Below are 26,436 nucleotides of genomic sequence, written 5' to 3'. Positions count from 1 at the left end.
ATGAACTAATTTGTTGGGTAAAAATCTATGTGTATCATTGTAATGCAGATTGTTATTTGCTTCCGATAAATATATTTTTTTAAGAACCTAGCTATTTGTTTATTTAGTGAATTTTTGCTAGGAACTAAATAACAAGTGCTAGGTTCAAGGAAATCTAAGATGTATGAGATCTAAAATTTCCTTGAACCTACTCTCGCTGCTTGGAAAAAACCTAGGCATTCTTTCCAAGTGCACCCCTTCTACACATGGCCTGCTATAAGTGACAATCTCCCTTAGAATCGACAACGCCTTTTGTGTAAGTGTCCCATCCTTCTGTGCTATAGCTCACACAAGTTGTCACTGTCATGTAACCGTGATTGAATATGTTTGTTGGTCAACATGTACAAGTTTCTCTCAGAGGAGATAATGCTAAGGGCCATGGGACGTGCGATTAGCGATTGCGATTGCGATCAACCGATTGGCAGATTTGCGATCAACACAGTCAAAGGGAAGACCCCCGGGGCCGTTGCGACAACGATATGCGATACAACGATGGGGCCGATAGCGATATGCCGATATCGGCGATTGGCGAATCCCCAATCCAAAGAGCTAATGCACCTACGCGACATGTGATTGTGATATGTCGATTAAAGCTGGACCCGATAAGGATTATAAATGTGATTGCATACAATTTGAAATTCGGGTTATGTGGATTTTCAATGTATTCCTTTGTATTTGGGTTTTTTGACCTCCCGCCTGTGCGATCGTGATTTGCGATGACAGGACGGACACGAGAGGGATATAGATGCGATTGAATGCATTTTGAGTTCCGGCTCACGGCTAATGAACGTGTTTTCATGCGTTTGCCTGTGTATTTTTCGTTATATTGCATTTTCAGGACTTCTGTACAGAAAGGCCAAAACGACCGGGTTTCCTGTGCCCGCTGGTTCATTTCCATTTGGAAACAACCATCATCCCTTGTGCCACGCTGCAGGCGGGCGTTTCTGTAACGAGGATGCATTTTGAAGCGCGAAGAGGCAGAGCCGGGAAAAGGAATGATTCCTCATGATCACAATTGACAGAGGAACAACTGTGGAAGTCGCAGAGTCAAAGAATGCCTCACGAAAGCTAGAGAGCATGATTGAGAGGCAGCGCAAAGAGTTTTGGAGTCGCTTGGAGGTCGAGCGATCCACTGTTAGCTCAAAGAGCCGAGAGCCAGAAAGCTTGAGAGCTTCAGAGCCAAAGGGCCGAGCAGAGGCAGAGCCACCAGTGGTTGGAGGTAGAGCCAGACAGACAGAGCCAGATAGCTGAGAGAGCGAGAGCCAGATGAGCTAGAGTTGAGAGCCAGAGCTGGTAGCTAGAGAGCCAGAGCCAGAGAGCTCAAACAGAATTCTAAGAGCCATGGGTTGTAATGAAGTTCAGAACAACAAGGGGTCGAAATGATCAGCTGTTGCTGGTGTTCAGAGTGTGCTGAAGATAGAAGGCATTCCAGAGACAGCTAAGAGAATTTTGAGGGAGTTAGAGAAGCCAGAAGCTCAAGAAGCTCAGAACACTGATTGAAGGAGTCAAGTCCAGAGAAGCCTAGATTTGTCTGCAGAGTGAGGACAACCAGTGGGATAAGATGGCATTCTAAACCCATAGGTTCAGTGTAAATCAATGGAGTTGAGCGTGGAGCTTGTAAGAAGATTTCAGCCATAATCCCAAAGAGCCTAGTCAAGTTGATTGGAGCTCAAGGAGACGTAGCCCAAGATATCTAGGTGAACTCCATATTATATTGTTGTCTCATGTGTTTGCTTATTTGCTGCTTTTATTTACTGATATCTGAGTTTTATTTCAGCATAAGCAAATGAACATAACCACTCAAACAGTTAAGGACAAACACAAGCATACACCTATTTCAAGCACTTTTTAATTCCGGAATTGGTTAATCATTAGGTCTTGGGAATATTTAAGCTTTGAAAGTGGGAGAGGTTCTTGTAAGCTTGACAGGAAGCCTTTAGTGCCCCATTTTCAGATCAGGTACAATGTCCCTCTCTCCGTTTGAAGGTTGACCACTGCCAATCATCACTGACTGTAATTTGCAAATCTGCTTTGTGTAACCCTGCAACTTTTCTAGTTGTTGTAACTTGAGTTGTCCCTTGCACTTGGTGCACACCTGCAACACCTCTCGAACAAATATGTCTGGATTTGCTGTATCTGTATGACTACATATGGATTTTAACAGTTGAACTCTCGTGCATGGGTGCTACTATACCTTATGTACAATGGCTTCTACTTTTCCATCCATACGGCGATGTATAACTTGCCTGCCACTTGGTGACTGTGTTAGCGCTTGGAATTCACCTAGGCTGAGATAGACAAACTCTCAAGGCTACATCAAACCATTTCACCTCGTAGCTAGCCCTACGAGGTATGAGAAGGCTCTCTCGGGTCAGATTTGATAGATCTTATAATATAATAAGCTGACCAATTAGGATCAAAGATATTAGGCTAGTAAATTGATAAGGGGGGTTGATTTAAAGATTTTTGGGTTTTTGGTGGCAATTGGAGGGAGTGCAATTTAGGGTGCGGGGATGGAGCACAGTTTTTGCAGGGGGTTCTTTGGGGCAAGGTAGGAACTTGTGCTGATGCCTTTGATTTGGATGAGTGATCAGAGAAGAAAGAGAGGAGGTTAAAGAGGGCAAACAAGGACTTTGAATCCTCTTTAAACAGTGGAAAACATATATATTGAACAGAATTAAAAGCTGAGCATGGCATGCATGAATTCAAACTTTATCACTTTATCTTGTTCAATTAGCAGCAAAGAAAGAGAGATGTAACACATAAACAAACTTACAGTAACAATTAGAAGACACACCATCAACACAATGATCCACAAGAATCCACAATGAAGTCTGCAAAACCCTGGCCTTCCTTTCCTTAAATTGCAGAAGTAGATGTACAATACACAATAATGCTTTCTCCCACAAGAGTCCAACCATCAAAATGAGAAAGAGAAGGCATAATATAGAAGGTCAAACCTCTTCCCCCACCTCTAGGGGTCGAGCTCAGCTTCCTAGGAGCTGTTACAACTAATTCTAAATCAGTCACTAGATAATAGGCCAGCACAACAACTTGCCTCTAAAAGTTAGGAAGCCTATCCATGCATTAAATATTAACTATTTACATCAAAGAAGCTTCTAGAAGAGTAAAGAAAGATAAAGCCTATCAAAGTACCATGAAAATATTACATTCATCCATCATCTACAAGTAAAAATGGTCAACCATAGTCAAAACAATGTTTTTTGACCGAAAATGGCAAATTCTGGCAATTCTGGAAGTTCTGGTCGCGCCCCTGGAAGTTCTGGTCGCGCCCCTTTACAGCTGTTTTTGAGTGGGTTCCACTGATCCAAATCAGGTGCAAGATGGCTCATTGGAAAGCTTGGCCTGTCTACTTTCCATCCCAAGTGGAATTTCTGAATTTGGTGTTGATTTGACCCCTCAAAAACCATTTCTCCCAAGGTCACTTTCTGCAACTCAAAAAGTGGGCAGAAAGTCATTTTTTAGGTGTATTTTGAGCTTTTGGAGGCTCAAAACTCAAAATTAGGCTGCCCCCAAGTACTGGTAATTTTTCTTTTTGCATGCCCTTTCCAAAAATGCCAAGTTTGCAAAATTCCGAGCAGCCCTTCAAAATGGTCTCACCCGGGGTGAGACCAAACCGTGGGCAAAACCTGTAATTTTACCAAAAATTTGCAAAATGCTCCAAAATTCTCAAAATTTTCAGATTTTGATGCTAGATCAAGGCTGATCAGTACCATGATGAGTGAGGGATGCCTCAGCCAAGATGCGGAGTGGATTTGTCCTTTTCTTCTTCTTCCGGGCCTCTGACAGCTTTCGTTGGAGAATTTTCATTCTTGCTTTGCAAACATGTAATCTTGCCCAGTAGTGTGTCTTCATGTTCCGGAGCAGCTCTTTGTCACGGTTTGCCTTGTCTAACAGTCCCTCCAAGCGCCAATTTGCTCGGATGAGCAATAACTCTCTATCCTTGGGCAGTGGGTCCCCAGGCCTCCTGCGGTTGATGACTCGGTCGAATCGAATCCTCCATAACTCATCCAACTCTTTCTCTGTCTCCAGCTGTTTGGTTCGCTGCTCTAAATAAGTGATAGTCCACTGAGCGATCTCAAGCTTCCGCTGCAACACAAGGTTCTCTTCCTTGAGCTCATAGAAATCTGAAGAGGAAGGAGAATGAGCATCACGACCAGTGAAATCATCATGTGCCTCGCCAACTGCCTCATCCTCAACCATGGGCTGCTTGCCCTCTCGTACTGCCTGTGCCGATGAAGAAAGCGAGGCCCCTTCCACCTGGTGTGGAGATAACACTCGCTGCTCTGATGATGAAGACGAGACCCCTTCCACTGGCTGTAGAGAAAGTACTCGTCGGGCTGCTGCAAATAAGGTCCTGTGACCTCTCTGATATGTGACCCGAGGAGAAGAAGCCATGTGTCTCGGGATGCTGGTCTCGGGCTGATGTGATGGCCCTCCCTCCTCATGAACTGCTTCCGGCCCTGAATGTGGCTGTGTGAAAACATCTCGGGAGATGAAATCCGCCCAAGGGATGCCCTGCTGGCTCAGCTGATGGGAAACTACTAGCTGAATAAGACCATGATGGCATAGGCTCCGGAGCTGCTGTACTGGGGTCTGTCTCCGAAAGGTAGTGGCTATCCTCTGAATGTCGTGAAATAAGTATGCCGAGATGTTCATCATCCTCACTCTGGTGAAGTGCATCATCATGCGGATATGACAAGAAAATACTCGTGAGAATCTCCCCTCGCATGTGAAGTAGTGCATAATGAGTCTCATGGTGTCTATATACTCTGCTCGGAGGAACTTGATAGGAAAGTTCCTTGTCAAGTGATGCACATAGGCAGGCCTAACATATGGCTCATAGTATACCAGGTCCACCCACTTGCGCTTTGGCCATACCTCACCCACATTGGGTATCCCGGTAGCATCTGTGATAGCCTCTGGAGAAAATACAAAATTCACCCCTGCAAGGGTGACCTGCCTGTCATGGAGATGGAGGACAAACAACCGGGCCAAGTCCCTGTGATGCTGGATGTGTGACAGCCTCTCACAAAACTGAAAACAAGCCATATGCTGAAAGCAAGATAGTGCCAACGGGCAAGCCTGCAACTCTGTCAATGATATAGGCTCCTCCCTCTTGTGGTGACCACCCTTGCCTCCCCTACGAGGCCTCTGCTGTGTATGAATCTCAGAAGATGATGATCGGTCATCACCTTGCTCATTAGTCTCAGTGGTTGACATGGTGTTATTGAGCAAGGTGGAAAAAACAAGTCAAATTGACCGCTGCCCTGCCTGCAAAATGCTGTGAAGTATGCTGTTTTCAAGGGGAAACATCATGAGGGATATGTTAGGGGAGGGAATTTACATGTAGGAAAGGGAAAAATATATACATAAACAGGGAATTCTGAAGGAAAACATCACATAATGCTAAACATGTCATTCCATCTTTCAACATTTGCAAATTAATACCTTATTTAGGGAAACTGTGATTTTTAATCACCAAGGGAAAGGACAATATAGATTTTCATCATGGAGGAAATGAGGGCATAAGTATAAGGGAATAGGGCAGCATCATTTATAAACCATTAACAGGCTGTTCTCCTTAAATTTTGACTTTGAATGTCTTTTAAGAGCATACTCTGTTTTTTCATAGCTTTTGAAATGGTCATTGATACTAAATGGGAAACAGGATTTTGTTATTTTGATTACAAGGGGAAGAGAAGGGTTTTTATGACAATTTGAAAAGGAAATGGGAAAAGGACTGTATCAAGGGAATTAGGGAGATGGAGGGATATGGGAATTAGGGTTAGGGAGTAGGAACCCATCAACAATGCTGCCAACCATATTTCATAACAGCAGTCCTTTACAATGCTGGCAGCTTTCATACTTTTGTCATATGTGAATTAGGGTCTTCAATTACATACTTTGTCAAAAGGGAAGGGTATCAATTGCATAGGGATTTTAGGGGATTAATGAGCAATTGAATCAAGGTTTTTATGAGGGGAAAGGTAAGGGAAAACAGAGTTTAGGGATAGGGAGATATACCATGTTTCTTATGCAAACCTTACCACAGCAAAATGTTCATTTTGACAACATGTACAGCTGTATATTGTTAACTTTGTCATGACAGCCACCTAGTTACCTTGCCTCTGAGTCCGATTCACTGCACTAGTATCATTGAAATATCACTGAGTTGAGATTACTGTGGTCATGTGATTTATTAAATTGAGGTCACTGTAATAGCGCTGAACCAAGGTAACACCGAGACTGTATTGACATGGTGAAGGTGAAGCTCCAGATTCTCTTATAGCAAAAACTAGAATTGGGATCATGCTGGTGAAAAAACGCTGTTTATAAAGAGGCCGTATGCATGCATAACAGTCTTTGTTGAGAGACGTTTTGGAATCTTTCATAATGATGCCTAATCCATCTGCTGCTGCTTGTGCTAACAAAAATTTCTTATTTCTGATCTCATCCATGTCTATTTTGCAATTATCATTTTGGGAAGATATAGCACAGACAGAACTACTTGATCGCAAAATATTCAAAAGTAGCACTGCAACATCTGAAATTTTTCCATGTCCTCTCATTGCTAGGCCTTTTCCTATCCATGCCACTCCCAAATGAATGATCTCATTTTGTGTTGTCAATTGTGATTTCTGGCAATCAATTCCATTGTGCGTTGGAATGGCAGATGCAAAAGCAATTGTTAATGGATTTGCTAAACACTGAAGCAGAGATAATGAAGAACTTCCAGAGCTCAGATCCAATCTAACTACTGGTTGTAAAACTAATCCCTCAGACAATATTCTGTTTGCTTGAACAATCTGATCACAAATATAAAGAGCACTAACTGTCACGAAGCAGTTAGCCGCACTTATGTTATTTGAAGCAAGTAATGGACCAGGCCCTTGATCCAAAGGAGCTCCCATAGCATCTAGAAGTCGTGGCAAGAATCTTTGAGACACAATAAAACAAGAAGCAAAAGAAGATTTTGCAGTAGCTGATAACAACCTTCCAAGTGCTTGGACTTGAAGCCCCAACTCAGTTTTTGAAGGAATCACCTTTGCACTCACATCATTTTTGACACGCCTAAATATTCCCTCCAACTTCTCATCTTGATAGGATGAAGAACCACCAGAAACAATAATGACATGGCACATCCAACTGGAAACCAATAACATTCTTGGACTTTATCCCCACCATCAGATTTTCTTACAATTGGACTTTCTCTGGTGTCTGTCATGACCTCTTGAAGGGCTAGACAAATCCGGAAACTGATCATATTAATCTGTTGAAACAACAGCAACCTTCTTGTGCTGCAAATAACCTTCACTTGTATTGATTTCAGGGCAATCATTTGGATGAGACATTTGTTTAACCTTGGTTATATTTTGACCATGTTTTTCAGGTGTTAATGGGTTTCTATAACAGGATCTGCCCCTGCATTTCCTCTTACGTCCAGAAACAAATTCAAATACACAGATAAACCCATCTGTCCAGAGCTCAGAGCTTGTTACCATATTTCTTATTAAGAGATGCTTTCCCACTGTCTGTAGATGATCTTTTATAGCTCAAATAAGACTGTGCATTCCTTGGATTATCCACGATATACTTTTATGTGATGAAAGACAGTTAAATGTATTCATCCATTCAAAGGCCCGATGAAAGGAATCATAGGTTGCTCCATCTTTAGAAGAAATCAACAAAACTCCTGCGCCATTACCCTTTCTAGAGTATGCTCCATCAAAGTACAACTTCCAGATGGAGTTGTGGATTGCTTCTGCTTTCTGCACAACTTCTTTGGTAATGGTTTTTACAAACCTTGATTCCCTGTATAATGTTCAGCAATATGTCTCTTTTGCTCTTGTCTTGTCTAGGCTATGCATAGTGATATTACTCTGTTTTTTTTGTGATATTCATATGCATGCATTTGCCATCATATTCCTTTTTCTTTTCACAATGTTTCTTTTTCATTTTGCTGTGTTTTTTATACATAAATTTGCTGTGTGACAAAGTGTTAGGGTTTGAGTAGGATGCATGGGAGAAATTAGGATTTGAAATAGGGTTTAGGAGGGGTTAGGGTTTTTAGGAAATTGGGATGGGGTCTAGCATTAATTTGCAAATGAGATCAATGAAAATGACACTCTAACACATGTGAATTTATAATGGGAAACTAATGGAAGGGAATAAAGGAAAAATTACCTTGAAAAACAAACAATACAACCTAACATAAGCTTGCAAAGACATCAAGTCACTTAACCTATTTTTCATTAATTTCTTGCATGATAAAATTACCATAACCCTCCTTATTCATCCATGACATGATTATAAACATCATAAGGGAAGCATACCTTGAAGAAATCCGAGCAAATTTGAAAGAAAATTGAAGTTTGGGTGAATTTTGCGGCAGACAGAGTTTTTGGTCGCGAACGCTCTGAGAATGGTCGCACTCCTCCGTTTGGTCGCGCCTGTGTTATTTAACACTGTGCGTTGGCCTCCGTTTGGTCGCGCCCACCCACGTGGTCGCGCACACCTGTGGTTTGGTCGCACACGCTCAGAAAGCCCAGAATTTGCTGCAAATTGCCAATTTGCCTTCTCACCTCTTTCTCTTGCGTTTGCTTGCCTTCAAATGCACAATGGGGGTCTGCAAAGAGGGAATTTACCTTTATATGCTTACATTTAAAAAAATTTAACTCAAAAACCCACTTTATAATGTTTGCACTTGGACATTCTTTTTTAACACTGTTTTGGAGTCATTTTGTCCTGAAATGAGCCTTCTGATGCGTTTGACTCCTTTCTTTTTGCAGGTTGACCGCCTGAGGGACTGTAGTGAAGGAACCAGGGTTATTGCCGGCACTTTTACAAATTTTTGAGAATTTCTTTATTTTTTCAAATTTCCACATGGCCTTGGACTTAAAAACAGGGTTTTTAAACCCAAGGCATAAAATGAGCTATAGCTGAAGAAAATGATAATGAAACTTATGTACAAGACTCCTTCCGGCTTGCTAGGCACCTACTGACCATGACTCATGACCTTGAAATGATTTTGACTCAAAACCCTAGACCTAAGACCATGGGACCTCAAGACAAAAACAAGAACAAGCCTGACTCAATTACATTGTTGTATGACCTGATCCAGCAAAGCCAAGAAGGGAACAAAGACCAGCTCCTCCATTCAGTGTTATGGCATGCCTAGCGGGATGCAAAACTGACACTGATGAGACACCTATAAATGCATATGCAAAGAGTTATTGATCACTGATGGAGGGCTCAAGACCGACACTAACAGACTGTACATTCACGACTGCAAAATTTAGCTCATGACTTTGAATTTTTATTTTTCTGCGGTTCGTGCTCCTTGGTCACTATGTACGATCAACTTTCTTTTTAACTTTGACGCTTAATTTCTTTTCTTGTCCCCGACGGATTTGACATTTTCTTTGGGTGTTTGTTGCAGCTTATTGTTGCTGGCAGCTTTGTCTTTACCTCTTAGCTCAATAAAACTTTATAGTCTGCTTGCTTGGAAAAGATGTATGACTTGCGTACAATCCTTTTTTATGTCGACTACGTTTTGTTGTGCCTCTAAATCTTCCTTGCTGCTTGTAGTCTCGTCACATGTACGATTGAATCTCTGCCTCGATGATTGGCGCTTTGCTATGTGTACGCCCCTACAGTCCTATGCCTTAACTACTGCATGTACTTTGCCCGCTGTTGCTTCTACATACCAAGTTTGGATCCTGTGTGCAATACTTAGAAATCGATTTGTCAAAGATTGTGATTTGATACAATGTTAATTTTCTCTAACCCTAGCAACTTGGCTAATTATTTCCTTGTAGATTCTTTGAATTTTAGTTATTACCATAGTTTTCAAAACCGTTTTAAAAAACCGGTTACCGGTCTAACCGGCCGGTTAGCAAGGCCGCCGGTCTAAACCGGCCAAAAAACCCGGTTGGAAAGGCCCTTTCACCTATTTTTTGCCCTAACCGGTGAAAAACCGGCCGGTTTAGGACGGAACCGGCCGGTTTGTATCAAACCGGCCGGTTCTGTCCTAAACCGGCCGGTTTTAGGCTTTCCCACCAAAACTTGCAAAAAGTGTATTCCTGATTGTGGTTTAGGGGTTTTGGGGGGAAATTAAGGGTGTTTCAACCCTAACAATGTTGGCAGTTAATGGTAAGGAGGGTTTGAGCGTTCTAGGCCTTAGTATTGATATGCTATTCATGGTAATGTTAAATTCTTAAAGTAAAAGTGACATTTCCTTTAATTTTTATTTTCATCCTTTTACTTAAATTTTTAACATTACCATGAAATGACTCAGGATGTTTGAGAGTGGTTTCGACCTCACTGGATTTCATATGAAGAAACTAGAATTTTAGATTTCACTCAAAATTCAGCAGACTTAATGGTTTTCAGGATTTCATGGTTTGGGGGTAAACAATAAATGCAATCAGAGCTCCAAATGATGAGCAAAACTCCTGATCTAGATCCCATTGTGTTGGACAATATTGATCCAACATCAGAATGGGCGGAGGAGACTGAAGAACCTGTGTTTGAGGCTGATTTTGATATCGACATGGCTTTAGCAGGGGTTGAATCAGATTATGTGGTGGCATCAGAACCAGGATCAGTAGCAGCATCAAGGAAAGGCAAAGAACCAATGGAAGGCACTAGTCATGCAGGTCGACAAACTCGTGCTTCATTAGGTCCACTTATATTGTCGTTGGTGGCATTGATACTGAGGTTGCAGATTAGGCTGAGGCATCTTCAGACTCTGAACCAGATGATGTCTATGTAGCTCTTGATCATGATCCTGTGTCTAGTAGTGGTTATGAACTTGATGATTGATCATGTGTACACTGTAGGCTTGTAGTAGGCCAATGGCCTCATAGCTTACAACATTGTTTTTAGACTTTATAGGCCATTTATAGCCTCATTTCGTATGTATTTTGCTATTTTGTCGATGATATGTATTGCACTCAGTGCCATTTTGATATATTCACCTTTACATGGTCTATAAATGAGCAAACTTTGCATATTTTGTCTCTATTGGCTTGGAATCATGGTTTTACATCTTAAAAATATTTTTGTTTCATTAAAAATTAATTATTTAATGAATTTTTTAAAACCGGTTCGTTTAGACCAAACCAGTCCCGGTTAGACCGGTTCCGGTCGGTAAACCGGTTCATTAGGTGGACCGGTCCGGTCACCGGTTCCGGTTTTAAAAACTATGGTTATTACATAGATATATTGAATAAAAATCATGACTAATACTTTAACACATAAATATAAACATATCAACAAAAGCAAGTTAAAACACCCATCTCAAACACATGCACACAAGTTTTTTTCTCTTCAAAATCTGCTGTTTATTAATAAAGATTTACAACATACAATGACTCCCTTCTTGGGATAATGGATCTTTGAGGGAAAGCACAAATACAACAAAACCATGGAAATGATCTAGCCGATGAAACCCTTTGCAGATCTGTTCTTTGGTCTTGCTGGCTGATTTAGATCCTTCTCCCTTGCTATCCCTTGCACTTTTTCTCGAACCCTACACACTTGGAGGGAAGTATTTCTCCACCCAATCACTGAAATCTCACTATCTCATTGTCTTGTGCTCAAAGATGTGTTTTCTCCCTTAGCCTGGCCTTCCTTTTATAAGTTTAAGTTATTGACCTAATTCACAACCTTAATCTTCGAAGTGATTGACGATTGAGATTAGATTTTAACATCATTTGAGATCAATGGTTGAGATTCATCTAATTGACCGATGCAAATAATCTTTGCATTTCATTAGATTAACTCTCTTTATCTTTGATTTGTAAACAATTGTGGATATTCATCACCACAAATCTGATAATATTATATTTAAAATCTGAATTTTTAAACTATTACAGTTTTATTAGATTTCTAGATTATACCGTGAAGAGTGCATGCATGCGAATGAAAATTATGTAGAAAATAGAGAATGGAAAAACAAAAGCTCACACATACATATAACAAAAGATTTTCTCTGGGAAACCCTTTCGAGAGAAAACCCAGCGAGAGGGTGAGCTCGCTCTGCTCTCTTTCTCTGTCTGGAAATATGGCTGGAAGTACAAAGCAATATGGTTTGTGGTCCATGGGCTGCTACAGTGCACAAATCCTGTGTGTGTGCTCTACTTCCTATCCCTCTTGGCTATTTTTGCTCAACTATGGAACAAATGCACTTGAAAGAATGAAATGCCTCTTCCTCCTAGTGGCCCGGTTGTAACACAACCCGATTGCCTACTATTGGTTACGCTTGACTACCTCAACTCTTAACTGGAGTTACAATATAGAATCTTCTAGAGTCTTTTACATCATAATCACGTGGCTAGCCCCTTTTTTGTGAATAACAGGGCTGCCACGACATCGTCCCCAGTGTGTGAAAACAGGAATGTCAACTTTTGAGTGGCCTAACTTTTGCATACGGACTCCGATTGATGCTCTTCTTGTGCCGTTGGAAAGATTTCTTTGTGTACAATAGCATGAAAAGGTGTGACGCTAAAGTGTCAAAGTTTTGGCCCCAAAAAACGTTGTTTGATGTCTAAAAAACGCTCTTGGAGGATTTCAGACCCTGTTTTGCCAAACTGGGTCTTGCTGGTAAAAATGGTCCCTTGAGCTGATTCCTCCACTTTTTCCACTCCAAATAGATCGAGATGGAGGACAAGCAATATAATGATCCAATCTAGATCAATCTTATAAAAGTTAATTACTCTAATAATTGAAGTAATTGCTTAGGTTGAAGTGTCAATTAGGTGACTTCTGCATGTCTAGACACTTAGACTTATGTAGAAGAACTTGCTTGATGCTACAAACATGTAATATTCCTAACCCAGAATATTCCTCAAACCCCAGCAAAAACACCAACCAAATATGTGCAAATGATATAATAACCCAGAAGTGATAAAATAACAGTGGGACAACATATAATAATGTAAACCAGAAATATGAGTAGATACACAAGAAATGCAGCGAGAAATGCTAAGCCATTTTATTATACTGAGCAATAAAATGAGTACAAGAGGTGATTAGACAGATGGCACCTCGACTTGCACAAGGCAAGTGAAGAAATACTCTCAGAATGACAAGAATGGCCTCTCTGTGTGGATGCTGCTGTTGTTGCTGCTAGAAAACAAATGATGATTTGGGGTTGCTCCCCTCCTTGAAAAATGCTGAAACTCTGGAATCGGGCTCTACTCCAAAAACCCAGAAAAACCCAGAAAGCTTTCCTGGAATAGCCGACCCTCGAAAATCGCCCCCTTGGGGAATCTGCGCAGTCCCTCAATGCTCTGCGCTGCCACTGAAGAAACCCCTCCAGAACTCTGCCTGAAACTCTGCCAAAATCCTCCAAGATGCAAGGGCTGATCCCCTGCTCAATCACCCAGCATAAATCCTCCTGCAAAAACCCCAATCCAACACTGCTGCCAGAAAGAACTGCGTCCCTCTCCCAGTGCTGCGCAGGCCTCCAAAACATTGTTGAAACTGTTGCTGGAATACTGATAAAACTACTGCTGAAATGCCAAAGGAAATACCTTGCCCGAGCAGGCACTTGAAGTCCCCCGGGGCTAAGGGTGAGATCTCCGAATGGAGACACTCAATGCACTAAACAGTGCTGCAGACTAGCTAAACAACCAGCGTGCTCAGAAGTCGAAACGACTAGCTCAAAATGCACATAACCAAATGATCCAAAATGAGGGGGCTCCTCTCTATTTTATAGCCTCTGCCTCTCACAATCCCTAGGCTCATCTCCTCCTGCGTGATTCCCCTCTTGCCATGTGTTCTTCCCTCCTGTGCAATCCCTCCATGTGTCTGCGTGGGCCCCATTTTTGCGTCTCCTTTTGGCCCCCTTGGCTCCTCCTTAAGTCACAACGTTGTGCTTCTAGGAAGTGACCTTTTATTCTTAAAGTGAGTTATGTCCCCCGTCCTCACATTTTTTATCTATAAATAACTATAGAAGGCAAAAATTGGGCAAAATCGAATATTCCAATTAGCCATGGCTAATTAGGAATATTACAGTCTCCCTCGGCAAAATGTTGCTTGTCCTCAAGCAACTGAAGTGACAGATGCTACAAGATCTTCTCACTCTCCCAAGTGGCATCCTCATCCGGCAGATTCTTCCACCTCACTAAGAATTCCTGGACCGTCCTGCTCCGCAGCTGCCTCTCCCTGGTATCAATGATAGCCTCCGGCTGCAATACCAAATGCTCCTCGTCATCCATGGGTGGTAGCTCATCTGTCACTGTCACCTGCTGCCCTAATGCCTTTTTCAGGCATGATACATGGAAAACATTATGAATCTTGCTGCCTTGGGGCAACTCCAACTCATATGCAACCTGTCCAACCCTGCGTATCACCCTGTACGGCCCATAAAAGCGGGGCTTAAGCTTGTCAACCCCCTTCTGTTTTGGTGTCGATTGTCGGTATGGCTGTAACCGTAGGTAGATCATGTCCCCTACCTCGAACTGTCTCTCCACTCGACCCCTGTCGGAAAACAACTTCTGCTGGTTCTGTGCTGTAGCCATGTTATCCTTGAGAGCTCGGAGAATATCCTGACTCTCTTGGATCCATATCTTGGCTCTGGGAGCCTTGCTATCACCAAACATCACGTCAACAAAAGATAAAGGATGATACCCATATAAAGCATAGAATGGTGACATACCAATGGACATGTGAGGTGAAGTATTATAGTAGTACTCCCCTAGATGCAACCACCTCAACCATGCTCGCTGCTGCCCACTGACATAGTTACGCAAGTAGCCCTCTAGCCACTTGTTAAATATTTCTATTTTCCCATCCGTCTGTGGGTGATAACTGGTAATCGATGTCAACTCCGTCCCCACCAACCGGAAAAGCTCCTGCCAAAACCTGCCCATAAAACGGCTGTCCCTATCACTGATGATGGTCTTAGGAAGACCATGTAGCCTAAAGATCTCCCTGAAGAACAACTCGGCCACCTGTGCTGCTGTGTAGTGTGCGGATATGGTGAAGAAATGCGCGTACTTTGTCAGTCGGTCAACGACGACAAAGATACAATCCTTGCCCTGTACCGTGGGCAATCCTGCGATGAAGTCGATCAAAATGCTCTCCCATTTCCCCTCCGGAATGGGTAGCGGTTGTAATAAACCCGCGGCATGGCTCATCTCTCCCTTGTTCCGCTGGCAAACATTGCACTCCTTGATATGCCGGAGTACGTCCTCCTTGAGGCCCTTCCAGGAGAACCTCTCTCTAATGGCCCTGTAGGTTTTGGTAAACCCCTGATGGCCTGCCAATGGTGAATCATGTGATGCCTGGAGTATCTTCTTCTTGAGCTGAGACCCCTCAGTCAAGAAGATTCGATCCTTGTAATAGATGATCTCATTGATCACCCTGAACCTGTCATCTGCCACTTGTCCGTCCAAAATCTCACATGGAAAGTTGTCTTTGGAGTACTCTACTAAGAGTTGAGCCCTCCAGTCTGTATCCAAGCTCATAAGAGACAACGTGGCTGGTCTACGTGAAAGGGCATCTACTACCACGTTGTTCTTACCCTTGACATACTCAATGTCAAAGTCATATGCATGGATCTTACTGATCCACTTCTGCTGCCTCTCCTGCAACTGCTTCTGCTCCAAAAAGAACTTGAGGCTGTTGTGATCAGTCCTCACCCTGAACCTGTTCCCCACCAAATATTGTCGGTACTTAGCCAATGCATGCATGATGGCCAGCGTCTCCTTATCGTATATAGAATACAACCTCTCATGCGGAAGGAGCTTCCGGCTCTCAAAGGCTATAGGGTGACCTCCCTGCATCAATACTGCGCTGATCCCCTCTCCCGACGCATCACACTCCAAAACAAAGGGCTGCGTAAAATCTGGCAATGCAAGCACTGGGCAGCTGCTCATAACCTCCTTGAGCCTGTCAAAGGCTCGCTGCGTTGTATCCGACCAACTGAATGCCCCCTTCCTCGTCAAATCTGTCAGGGGTGCAGCAAGCTGTGAGAAACCTTTGACAAACTTCCGGTAGGAAGTACAAATGCCAATGAATCCTCGAAGTTCCGTTATGTTTCTCGGCTCCGGCCAATCTCTGATGGCCCTAATCTTCTCCTCGTGGACCCTCACTCTGTCCACTCCAATGATGTGTCCCAAGTATAACATCTCCGTCAACCCGAACTCACATTTGGAGAGCTTGGCATAGAATAGCTGCCCCTCCAAGATGCGTAACATTGTCTCAATATGCTGGAGATGCTCCTCCCACGTCTTGTTGTAAATGAGTATATCATCAAAGAACACCAACACAAACTTCCTCAGGTGACTACGAAAGATGTGATTCATGCAAGACTGGAATGTAGTTGGGGCGTTGGTTAGGCCGAAGGGCATCACCAAAAACTCAAACTGCCCATAATGACATGTGAAGGTGGTCTTGGGAATGTCCTGCTCCCTCACGTGAATCTGATGGTACCCTGATCTCAAATCAATCTTTGAGAAGAACCGTGCTCCTCTCAACTCATCCATCAACTCATCGATCCTGGGTATGGGGTACCTGTTCTTCAGTGTCCTCTTGTTCAGGGCCCTGTAGTCAATGCACATCCTCAATGTACCGTCCTTCTTCTTCACCAACACCACAGAAGAAGCAAAAGGACTCGTGCTCGGTCGGATGTGCCCAAGAGCCAACAACTCCTGAATGGCCCGCTCTATCTCGTCCCGATAGGCCTTGGGATGCCTATAGGGGGTGGTGATCACTGCCTGGATGCCCTGCTCAAGCTCGATAGTGTGCTCAAACCCCCGATCCGGTGGCTGTCCTGGTGGAATCTCTCCAAACACTATGGCATACCGATCAAGGATGGACTGGATCTTTGGATGTACCGTCTGCCCTGTAGTCCCTGCCTCTGATGTACGCAGCTCCACTGCCCACTCTATGTCTCCCTTCTGGAAGACTGCCTCCATCCGATGAGCCGACACAGTCTGAGGCGGATATGTGTGCTGTCCCTGTATCTTCTCATGCCTCCCTGTCTTCTCATCATCCCATTCCATCTCTAGGGTCTTCCAATCCGTCGTGACCTTCCCTAGAGTAATAAGCCACTGAACACCCAGTATCATGTTGGTGTCTGGAATATCGACCACGAAAAAGTGGTCAGTCAATGTGTAGGTGCCCATCGTCACTGAAAGCTTTGGGACATAACGAGCACACGTCATGGTCTGATCTCCTGGGACCAATACTGAAAACCCATCGAAGCTCTCTGTCTGAATACCTCTCCGCTCAACCATCTGTGCATCGATGAAGTTGTGGGTTGCCCCACTGTCAACCAAAACTGATATGCGCTGGCCACATACTATCCCTCGTACGCGTAGCGTCAGATACTTGGGAACTCCTCGCAACGCTGCAAGGGCCCCTCCGGTGGGTGCAAAAGATGCACCACCTGTTGTTGGTGGTGGAGGTGGCAAAGGTCCCTGTATGGCATGGCTATCTCCTGCCTCCACATCCTCCTCGTCATCCTCTTCTCCACTGCTCTCGGAGAAGACCTCAATGAAATGTGCCTTGCCAGCAACACATCTATGCCTTGGTGCCCATGGCTCCTGACATGTGAAGCACAACCGCTTCTTCTTCAGCTCCCTCTTGACATCATCGTCAATCTGCATTCGTCTTGGATTCCCCTTTGGAGGTGGAATCCTCACATCCTTCCCCTTAGACTGGAAAGTTTGTCTCTGGGGTTAAGGTGTCTGGGTCCTGGGTAAGACATCCTGTAGGTCCCGGGTCCTGCTGATAGCATCCTGAAGGGTGGTCGGTCTAGCGGATCTAACTAGACCCCGAAGTGGCTTTGCTAACCCCTCAACATACATATAGATCCTCCGTGCCGTGGATAGGTCTGGCGCCATCACGGAGACCCTCAAGAAATCTGCAATGTAGGTCTTTGGGCTCCTTGTCTGTTTGAGCCTTGTCAGCTCAACGAAATGCTTCTCTGGATCCCTCCGATCAAATTGCTCCATCAGTCTCCTGGTAAACTCGGCATACGTTGTCACTATGGAGTGCCCCAGTGTAACCATCCCATGAAACCACCAATCCTGGGCCTCGCCATCCAAATATAATGTTTCCACCTTGATGGCCTCTGCCTCCGACATTTGGTTAAGCTGGAAATAAATGTCTAGCTTCTCCACCCAAGACTTTGCCGAACTGTTTGATGAGCCATCAAACATAGGCAAGTGGAATCTATTCGCTGCATGGTGGGTGTCGCTATCATGGTAATGTCGGTACCCTCTGTGATGGTCGCGGGGTCTGCTATCCTGCTGGAGCTGAACAAAATCTCTGAATGAGAGGGCCTCCCTAAACTCTTGCCCATAGGCCTGGTACTCTACAAAATAATTGCCCATATGTCTGAGCTCTGCCTCCTGCTGGGCTACGGCTGCTCCTAAGAAAGTGGGCATGGTAGAGCATGTAGGGGCATGTGAGGCCACCTGCTGCGCAGTATCACGCTGCTCTGGAAAGTGATGGGATGCACCTGATCCCTCACCAATCTGAAAAACTTGTGGGCTCTCACGCTGTCTGGCCTCTACTGCCGTGAATCTCTGCCCCATCACCTCAATCTGCCTCGACAGATCCTGCACTGATTTGAGGAGCATATCCACAAATCTCTTCCTGTCCTCGTCGGCCATCTATTCTGCGTCTACTACTGGCTCTCTCTGTTCTGCGCCTACCACAGGCTCCACCTGTTCTGCGTCCTCCACAGGAACACAGTCTCCCTCCCCGTAGGTATTCTCGAACCTACGTCCAGTGTCTTTGTACCTCCTATCTCTGTAACAAATGTAGGGTTTTTCCCCTGGTGTCATAAATTGCTAGCTCCACAGGCTGAGCCATATCTATGCTCTGATACCACTGTAATATTCCTAACCCAGAATATTCCTCAAACCCCAGCAAAAACTCCAACCAAATATGTGCAAATGATATAATAACCCAGAAGTGATAAAATAACGGTGGGACAACATATAATAATGTAAACCGGAAATATGAGTAGATACACAAGAAATGCAGCAAGAAATGCTAAGCCATTTTATTATACTGAGCAATAAAATGAGTACAAGAGGTGATTAGGCAAATGGCACCTTGACTTGCACATGGCAAGTGAAGAAATACTCTCAGAATGACAAGAATGGCCTCTTTGCGTGGATGCTGCTGCTGTGCTGCTGCTACTGCTAGAAAACAAATGATGATTTGGGGCTGCTCCCCTCCTCAAAAAATGTTGAAACTCTGGAATCGGGCTCTACTCCAAAAACCCAAAAAAGCCCAGAAAGCTTTCCTGGAATAGCCGACCCTCAAAAATCGCCCCCTTAGGGAATCTGCGCAGTCCCTCAATGCTCTACGCTGCCACTAAAGAAACCCCTCCATAACTCTGCTCGAAACTCTACCAAAATCCTCCAAGATGCAAGGGCTGATCCCTTACTCAATCGCCCAGCATAAGTCCTCCTGCAAAAACCCCAATCCAACATTGCTGCCAGAAAGAACTGCGTCCCTCTCCCAGTGCTGCGCAGGCCTCCAAAACGCTGTTGAAAATGCTACTGGAATACTGATAAAACTACTGCTGAAATGCCAAAGGAAATACCTTGCCCAAGTAGGCACTCAAAGTCCCCTGGGGCTAAGGGTTAGATCTCCGAACGGAGACACTCGATGCACTAAACAGTGTTGCAGACTAGCTAAACAGCCAGCGTGCTCAGAAGTCGAAACGACTAGCTCAAAATGCACATAACCGAATGATCCAAAATGAGGGGGCTCCTCTCTATTTTATAGCCTCTGCCTCTCACAATCCCTAGGCTCACCTCCTCCTGTGTGATTCCCCTCTTGCCATGTGTTCTTCCCTCCTACGCAGTCCCTCCATGTGTCTGCGTGGGCCCCATTTCTGCGTCCCCCTTTGGCTCCCTTGGCTCCTCCTTAAGTCACAACGTTGTGCTACTAGGAAGTGACTTTTTATTCTTAAAGTGAGTTATGCCCCGTCTACACTTTTTTTATTTATAAATAACCATAGAAGGCAAAAATTGGGCAAAATCGAATATTCCAATTAGCCATGGCTAATTAGGAATATTACAAAACATCAATAAGTTGTTTAACAACAGGGCTTGAAGCCTTTACAACAATATAGTTGATATGAGCTCTTCATGTCACTTGCCGGAATTGAACTTGGGTGAGGAGTATAACAATCATTCCTCCCAACCATTGAAGATAAACCCAATTGACCGCTCTTGTACTTTGCTAAGCACTTATTGACAATTACTCTTGAGTTGTTATGATGTTTTAGGAAACCTTTTGTCGTCTATTTTGAAATCTTATGAAGAATATTTGCCTATTTTTTGTGAAGGAGATTTTGATAGTTTACCATCTCCCTTGTAATGTTACATTCAATGAAACATGAATCTCCAATCACTTGCGATTAATCACGAGTCAAACTCTGCTCTTCCCTCGAACGATCCGATTCAACAATGGGCGAGTCAAACTTGCGTTGACCATGTTTGACTCGTGGTCAACGTGAGTTTGACTTGCGACTCATTGATTAATTGCGATTTAGGCAACTGAGGTGATTTTCAACCCTCAACTCGAGGGGCACAGATTTTAACTTTTAGGGTTCCCACATTTTTCGCTGTGTAGTTTAGTTAGGTTAAAAATTAAAAGTTGGTCTGTAATTGACTTTTCATACGTCGAGAAGGTAATAGAGGCATGGTTTCAGTTTCAATTTACTCCACGTAATAGAGTCGTAGTGTAATAGAGGCGCAGTGTGCAGTGTGCTCCATTGTAGCTTCAACATGTGCTTGGTCAGAGATTTCAGTAGCAAACCATTATCGTATCATTTTAGCAGCAATCAACAGATTTCAGTTACTGCTGTTTTACTGATTAGTATGCAGTATTTTATAAACTTTTAGAAGCAGATGCTTCTGGTTCGATGTAATCACAGGTTAGGAGTCAAGACCCAATACTTTGGATCATGTTTGGACTCATAACATATATGAGATAGTTATTCATTCATGATATTTTGGACATCTATTGATATTATGCATTGTTTGGACATGGCTTTATTGAATATCAATGAAAAATGTTTTTTTTTTTTTTTTTTTTGTTTAATTCAATATATGTGTATATCTTAAATTATTGAATTAACCGATTTTTCCTCGATCCTATTAAAACTCTTCGCTCTTTTGCCTCGCCGATTCCGAGTCTGGTAACATTGGTTACATTCTATTGTGTTATATGTTCATTAGTGTTTGATGAAAATGAAGATCACGTGTTCTCAAGTTAATACTTTGTTTTCTTGTTAAAAATAATGCATGTGAGTTGGTGGCAAAAAAGCAAGTCTTGATTATCTCATCTTAATGTATGTGCAAAGTAACAATTCTCTGTTCTGTTGCACAACTAATATTGTGTGGTGCTTTTTGATGTGAATTTCAGATGTTGTACTGGTTGTGGGCGAGTTCTTGATGACAATATTTACTCATCAGATCCAACTTTTGTTAAAACTGCTGGGGGTCAGGTCTGTATGCACAAACTAAGAGCCTTAAGAGAGTTGTTTGATTAGATTTATATGTTGTCCCCTTCACTGGAAGGGAATACTTCTTGTTTACAGTGTTGGGTAATGGGAACAAGGAAAATCTGATAGTGCAACATACCCTTGTTTTTCTTCCTTCTTCCTTATCCTGTCTTTTTCCCTCATCTATGATATGATACAACTTTTTGGTAAACTTGACTCCAAAATATCTAGTGTCGTAATTTCTTTTGTAATGAATTCTTGTCAGTTGCTACATGGTATTAGTCCATTTGATTGAACACTTGATTTTGGTAATAGAGTCAATTTTCAGGGAACTTTATCAAGGATGGTCAATATAGCTCTTATGGACGTTTGGGCGGAGATTCAGTCCACGAGTATGGTTTCAAGTCCGATTCACATGAGAAAACTTTGGAAAAGGGTATGTTTAAGTGATTTGTAATGGTATACTTGAGAACAGAAAACTGATGGACAATATTTTTTTCTTGTGTACTGCTTTTGATATTGTGCAATTTAAGGGTACTTTCAACTTTCAAGTGATGTTTGTGTTTTGGGAAATGTGGTAGAGATGTCGTATCTCAAAAGGCATGCTTAAAAGGATACAAAGAATGGTAGCTAAAGCTCAACAGAAGCTCAGTGCAATTTAAGAGCCCAAGACCAAGAGCACAATCTCATTGGGCACAGACTTATCAGTGTTGCTGGGAACCCCACCAGGGTCCATTTTCCTCGAGAGAATTGTTCTGAAAGAAGGATGGTGGGGAAATAACCCAAAAAGTTTTCCCATTACCTCTTAAAAAGGCATGTGCAGGATGTTTCCTGTATTCTTCTCAATGACAAGTCTTGTTTCTCAATTTTTTTTTAACCTCTTTTGTGTTTTGTTGGTTTGTTCTGATGGGACCCACAACTAGCATATACATTTCGAAAAGGAAACTCACAATCCATCCCAGAAAGGCCTAAAACACAAAAGAGAAAGGAGCTGCTTAACAATAAATCATGAAATGGATCAATGGTTCTCTTTTGTATATTACATACTTGTCATGGGTAGGGGTGAGATAGTTGACTTGTTTTACTTAGCTGTTGCTGTAAGACGATGAAAGAGAGATGTTATTTTCCTCACTTTTGTTATTTTGAGAAATGAAAGTCATGCATGCTGTAATTTTTTCATACCTTTTCTTAGGTGGTTTGGAGTGTTTTTTTGAATTGATGGGTTTTCAATTTATTGCACTTGTGACTGTGTTGGAATGTTCACTCTAAACTTATAGCTTTGAAAATTTATAAAGGTATTTAATTAGCTCAATTAAAATACGTTGCCTAGGGAGCTTGTAAGTTGAACATAGTTTGTGTCTTTTGGTAGCATGTGAGCTCAAATTCTGGAAACATGTTTTTGCTATACAAGATTTAGAAACTCTAAAAACAACTTGGGCACCATAGAGATTTATTAGGTTTGGCTATGTTACTGCCTTAATTAGCAGCCTTGGCAAGGTCTGGTCAAGGTGTTAAATGGTAAACACCATTGTTTTAAGAAACGGCCGTTTCGATACCGAAACGGCCGAGTTGATCCGAGCCGATACCCTCAGCCATGACTCGGCCTTTGAAACGGTACGTTTGGCCGAGTCAGCCATGACTCGGCCAACTCGGCCGTTTCTGTTATGACTCGACTAAGTCACAAAAAGCTGGCCCAGAACACGTCAAACAACAATTCAATATTTTTTTAATGGATTTTTAAGGTGATTTCTGATTGGTTTGGACTCCAAGGTGTTATATGAATTTGCTAAATGTCATTTGGGGTCCATTCCCCCTCCCAAACCCTATTTAACACACTCAAATGCTCTCTACTATTGATATGCTATTCAAATTTCATGGTAATGTTGACATTCTCCTTAATCTTCATTTTCATCCTTTTACTTAAATTTTTAACATTACCATGAAATGACTCAGGATGTTTGAGAGTGGTTTCGGCCTCATTGGATTTCATATGGAGAAAGTAGAATTTTAGATTTCATTCAAAATCCAGCAGACTTATCAGTTTTTCAGGATTGGAGGATTGCAATGTTTCCATTGAATTTTGTCATGTATTAGGGTATGGAACTCTTATTTAATCAAGAGAACCAATCCCTCTATGTACCTTGATGTTAGTGATATTGGTTGTCGAACTCCTCTGGGATTCGCTCCCAAACCAAGAGCTTCTGAAAATGTCGCTCCCGCTCCCATTTTCCCTCCTGCTCCCAAGTAACATAAAGAAGAGAAACCGTTTGGATCAAAAACGGTTAAATGATCTAGTTTATGTCCAATACAACCTTCGGCTCAGATGAAACCATTTGCTGAACAAAAGACCTGATTCAGATCCCATTGTGTTAGAAGACATTGATCCAACATGAGATTGGGTAGTGGAGAGCCGTCCAGCAGATTTTGATCTTGGTGAGGATCTTGATTTAGATTTAGATATCGAGACATCAATTGAACTTGAAAAGTTGAACATGCTGTTCAGTTGAATGCAGATCCCAATCCACCATCCTCAGTCTCACAGCCAGCAAGGACTCCAGTTGTAGGTGTGTTTGGAAACATGAATGAAAATCTCTAAAATTATGTTTAAAATCTTTAAAATTATGTTTTTTTTGTTAAAAAAATAAATATTTAATGTATTTTTTACAATGACCGAGTCATTGAAATCGAGCCGGCCGAGTCATTACCGTTTCGGAGTCGGAGTCGGAGTCGATCCTCGGCCGAGTCAGAGTTGGAGTCGGAGTCTTAAAACATTGGTACTAAACACAGAGGAGATGCACCCACTGTCACCTCAACACACATTCCTCTCACTTTATGCCAACAACTAGAATGCCATGAAGGATATCCACACATACCTCACTGATGATCTTAGAAGACCAATGCCTACAGACACTCAATATGATCAAAGTTAGGGGTTAAAAATGTATGAAATGCCAAGTCTGATATGTAATATTGTTCAGCAGAAAATAAAAACAAGCACGGACTACCACCTTGGAAGCTTGAGAGTGAGAGAAAGCCACAAAATGCAAATGAGATGATTTACCATAGATTACCACTTGATTTATGTCATATGACCTGATTGGGACAAGCATGTCCAACACTACCAGCCTTGCAAAATAACACAGAAAATGCTGAAAAACAGTTTTTGAGTGTCTTTGAAGCAACTGAGAAGTGTCGAGACACACTAGAATGATGGATCCATGGGTGCTTGAACTAGGAGATGTGAAAATTTCTAGATAGAAATCCAATGGCAGTGATTAATATTATTTCTTCTACTTATTAATTCATAAATAAGTTATTCACAATGTTTCTACAACAAATATCGAAATAACTTTTACTGCAACCTTCACAATTAAAATAATGAAGAAAGTGAATGCAAAGAAAAATACTAGCACAACTATAACCACGATGACACAATTATTTTTCGACAATTGTCCCTGGAAAAACCCAATGTGGGAAAATCGGTGCAGCAGTTGAGGGGTTCTTTATTATTCTTCAGCAAAAATCTCATGTACAGAATACAACCAGTAGAATAGAAGAGGATTCTCTGTGAGAAATTTTATAGACACTTCTCGACGAGTTTCTGATCCAGGAGAAGACCTGCTGCCCCCTTTGCGTCAGCCCCTGCGTGAAAACTGCGCAATCCTAGCGTCACACTACCTCTGCGCTGTCCTCCCTGTACTCTGCGTCTTCTGCTCTTGACCTTCAAACTGATGCTGATGCCCTCTCTCGCTCCTTCTCACTTGCAACTCTCCCTCTGATTCGATTTTCTCTTGCCGAACTTCGACCAGTGAGAAAATCGATCTTACTCGGGTAACTGAGTATCTACCTTTGGTGTGTTTTCCAAATGCCCCTCGATGTCCTTCTTATAATCTTCCAATTGAGAACCAACGACCTAGATTAGATTCTAATCAATGGCTCAGATCATTTGGACTCGATCTTCGTCTTCTTCTAGAAGTTACACCCACAGTTTAGATTAATACCCATTAATTATTTTAATTTCCTAAGTTTAGACTTAGGGTCCCATTAAAAATAATTAATTATTTTAATAAAACTGTTTCCGGGTGGAATTTCCCAAAACGATTTCTGGGTATTGTGGAATACATATGTCTAAGACTCCTTGCAAAATTTGCGACTTAGAGCACATCTGATGCTGCTAGAAATCAACACTCCCTCTGAGCGAGAAATGTGCTCTAGCAATGAGACTTGCCGAAGCATCACCTTGTTTTGTAACATCTCCGTCTGCGTTGCTGATGTTTGACATCACTACTGCGTAAATGTTGCATTTGTACTGCTGCTAACCCTACCACTGCCAACACTGCTTCTATATTGCAACTCTCTCTCATTCCCTACCACTGTAACTGAGAGATTACTTTTTTCTGCTACTGAAACAGATTCTCTACCATACCCATCTGTTCTCAGAACTGAATGAACTTAGCTCTTCCTAGAGCCTCTGTGAGTACGTTTGCTACTTGATCTCTTGTGGGGACACTACAATTGAATTGCCCCACGTTGAACACAGTCTCTGATAAAGTGACATCTGATATCAATGTGTTTCAACCGATCATGAAATACTAGAGTCTCAGAGAGTTTGATACAACTCTGATTATCATAATAAATCTTGGTCGCTCCCATCCTTTTTCAAAACAAACTCACAAGCAGTGTTCTAATCCATATAGCTTCGCACGTAGCTGTGTTGACTGCCATATATTCAGCTTCTGCTGAGCTCAGAGCTACCGACTTCTGCTTCCTGTTGCACCAAGAGATCATTCCTGATCCAACACTGAAGCAGTACCCAAAGGTACTTTTCCAGTCTACTGAACTACCTGCCCAATCTGCATCTGTGAATCCATTCAATTTGACGTCAT

At 42.5% G+C, this 26,436-nt stretch overlaps 1 protein-coding gene across 3 annotated transcripts in view; it reads left to right on the top strand.

Moving 5' to 3' along the window:
- Nucleotides 1–26,436, top strand: part of LOC149177348 (Cyclin/Brf1-like TBP-binding protein) — a 411,187-nt gene that overhangs the window by 99,610 nt on the left and 285,141 nt on the right. For all 3 annotated transcript variants that reach the window (XM_089420099.1, XM_089420101.1, XM_089420100.1), the window contains 2 exons: nucleotides 21,472–21,553; nucleotides 21,866–21,986. In XM_089420099.1, the coding sequence (XP_089276225.1) occupies nucleotides 21,472–21,553; nucleotides 21,866–21,986 (203 nt within the window). The remainder of the gene's footprint in view (nucleotides 1–21,471; nucleotides 21,554–21,865; nucleotides 21,987–26,436) is intronic.

The sequence above is a fragment of the Pinus tabuliformis genome, chromosome 4_1 (assembly GCF_031772625.1).
Source record: "Pinus tabuliformis cultivar Carrire ecotype Pingquan chromosome 4_1, CPIR1, whole genome shotgun sequence".
Lineage (NCBI taxonomy): Eukaryota > Viridiplantae > Streptophyta > Pinopsida > Pinales > Pinaceae > Pinus > Pinus tabuliformis.
The sequence above is the reverse complement of the archived record's forward strand: the minus strand, read 5'-3'. Positions and strand labels throughout refer to the sequence as shown.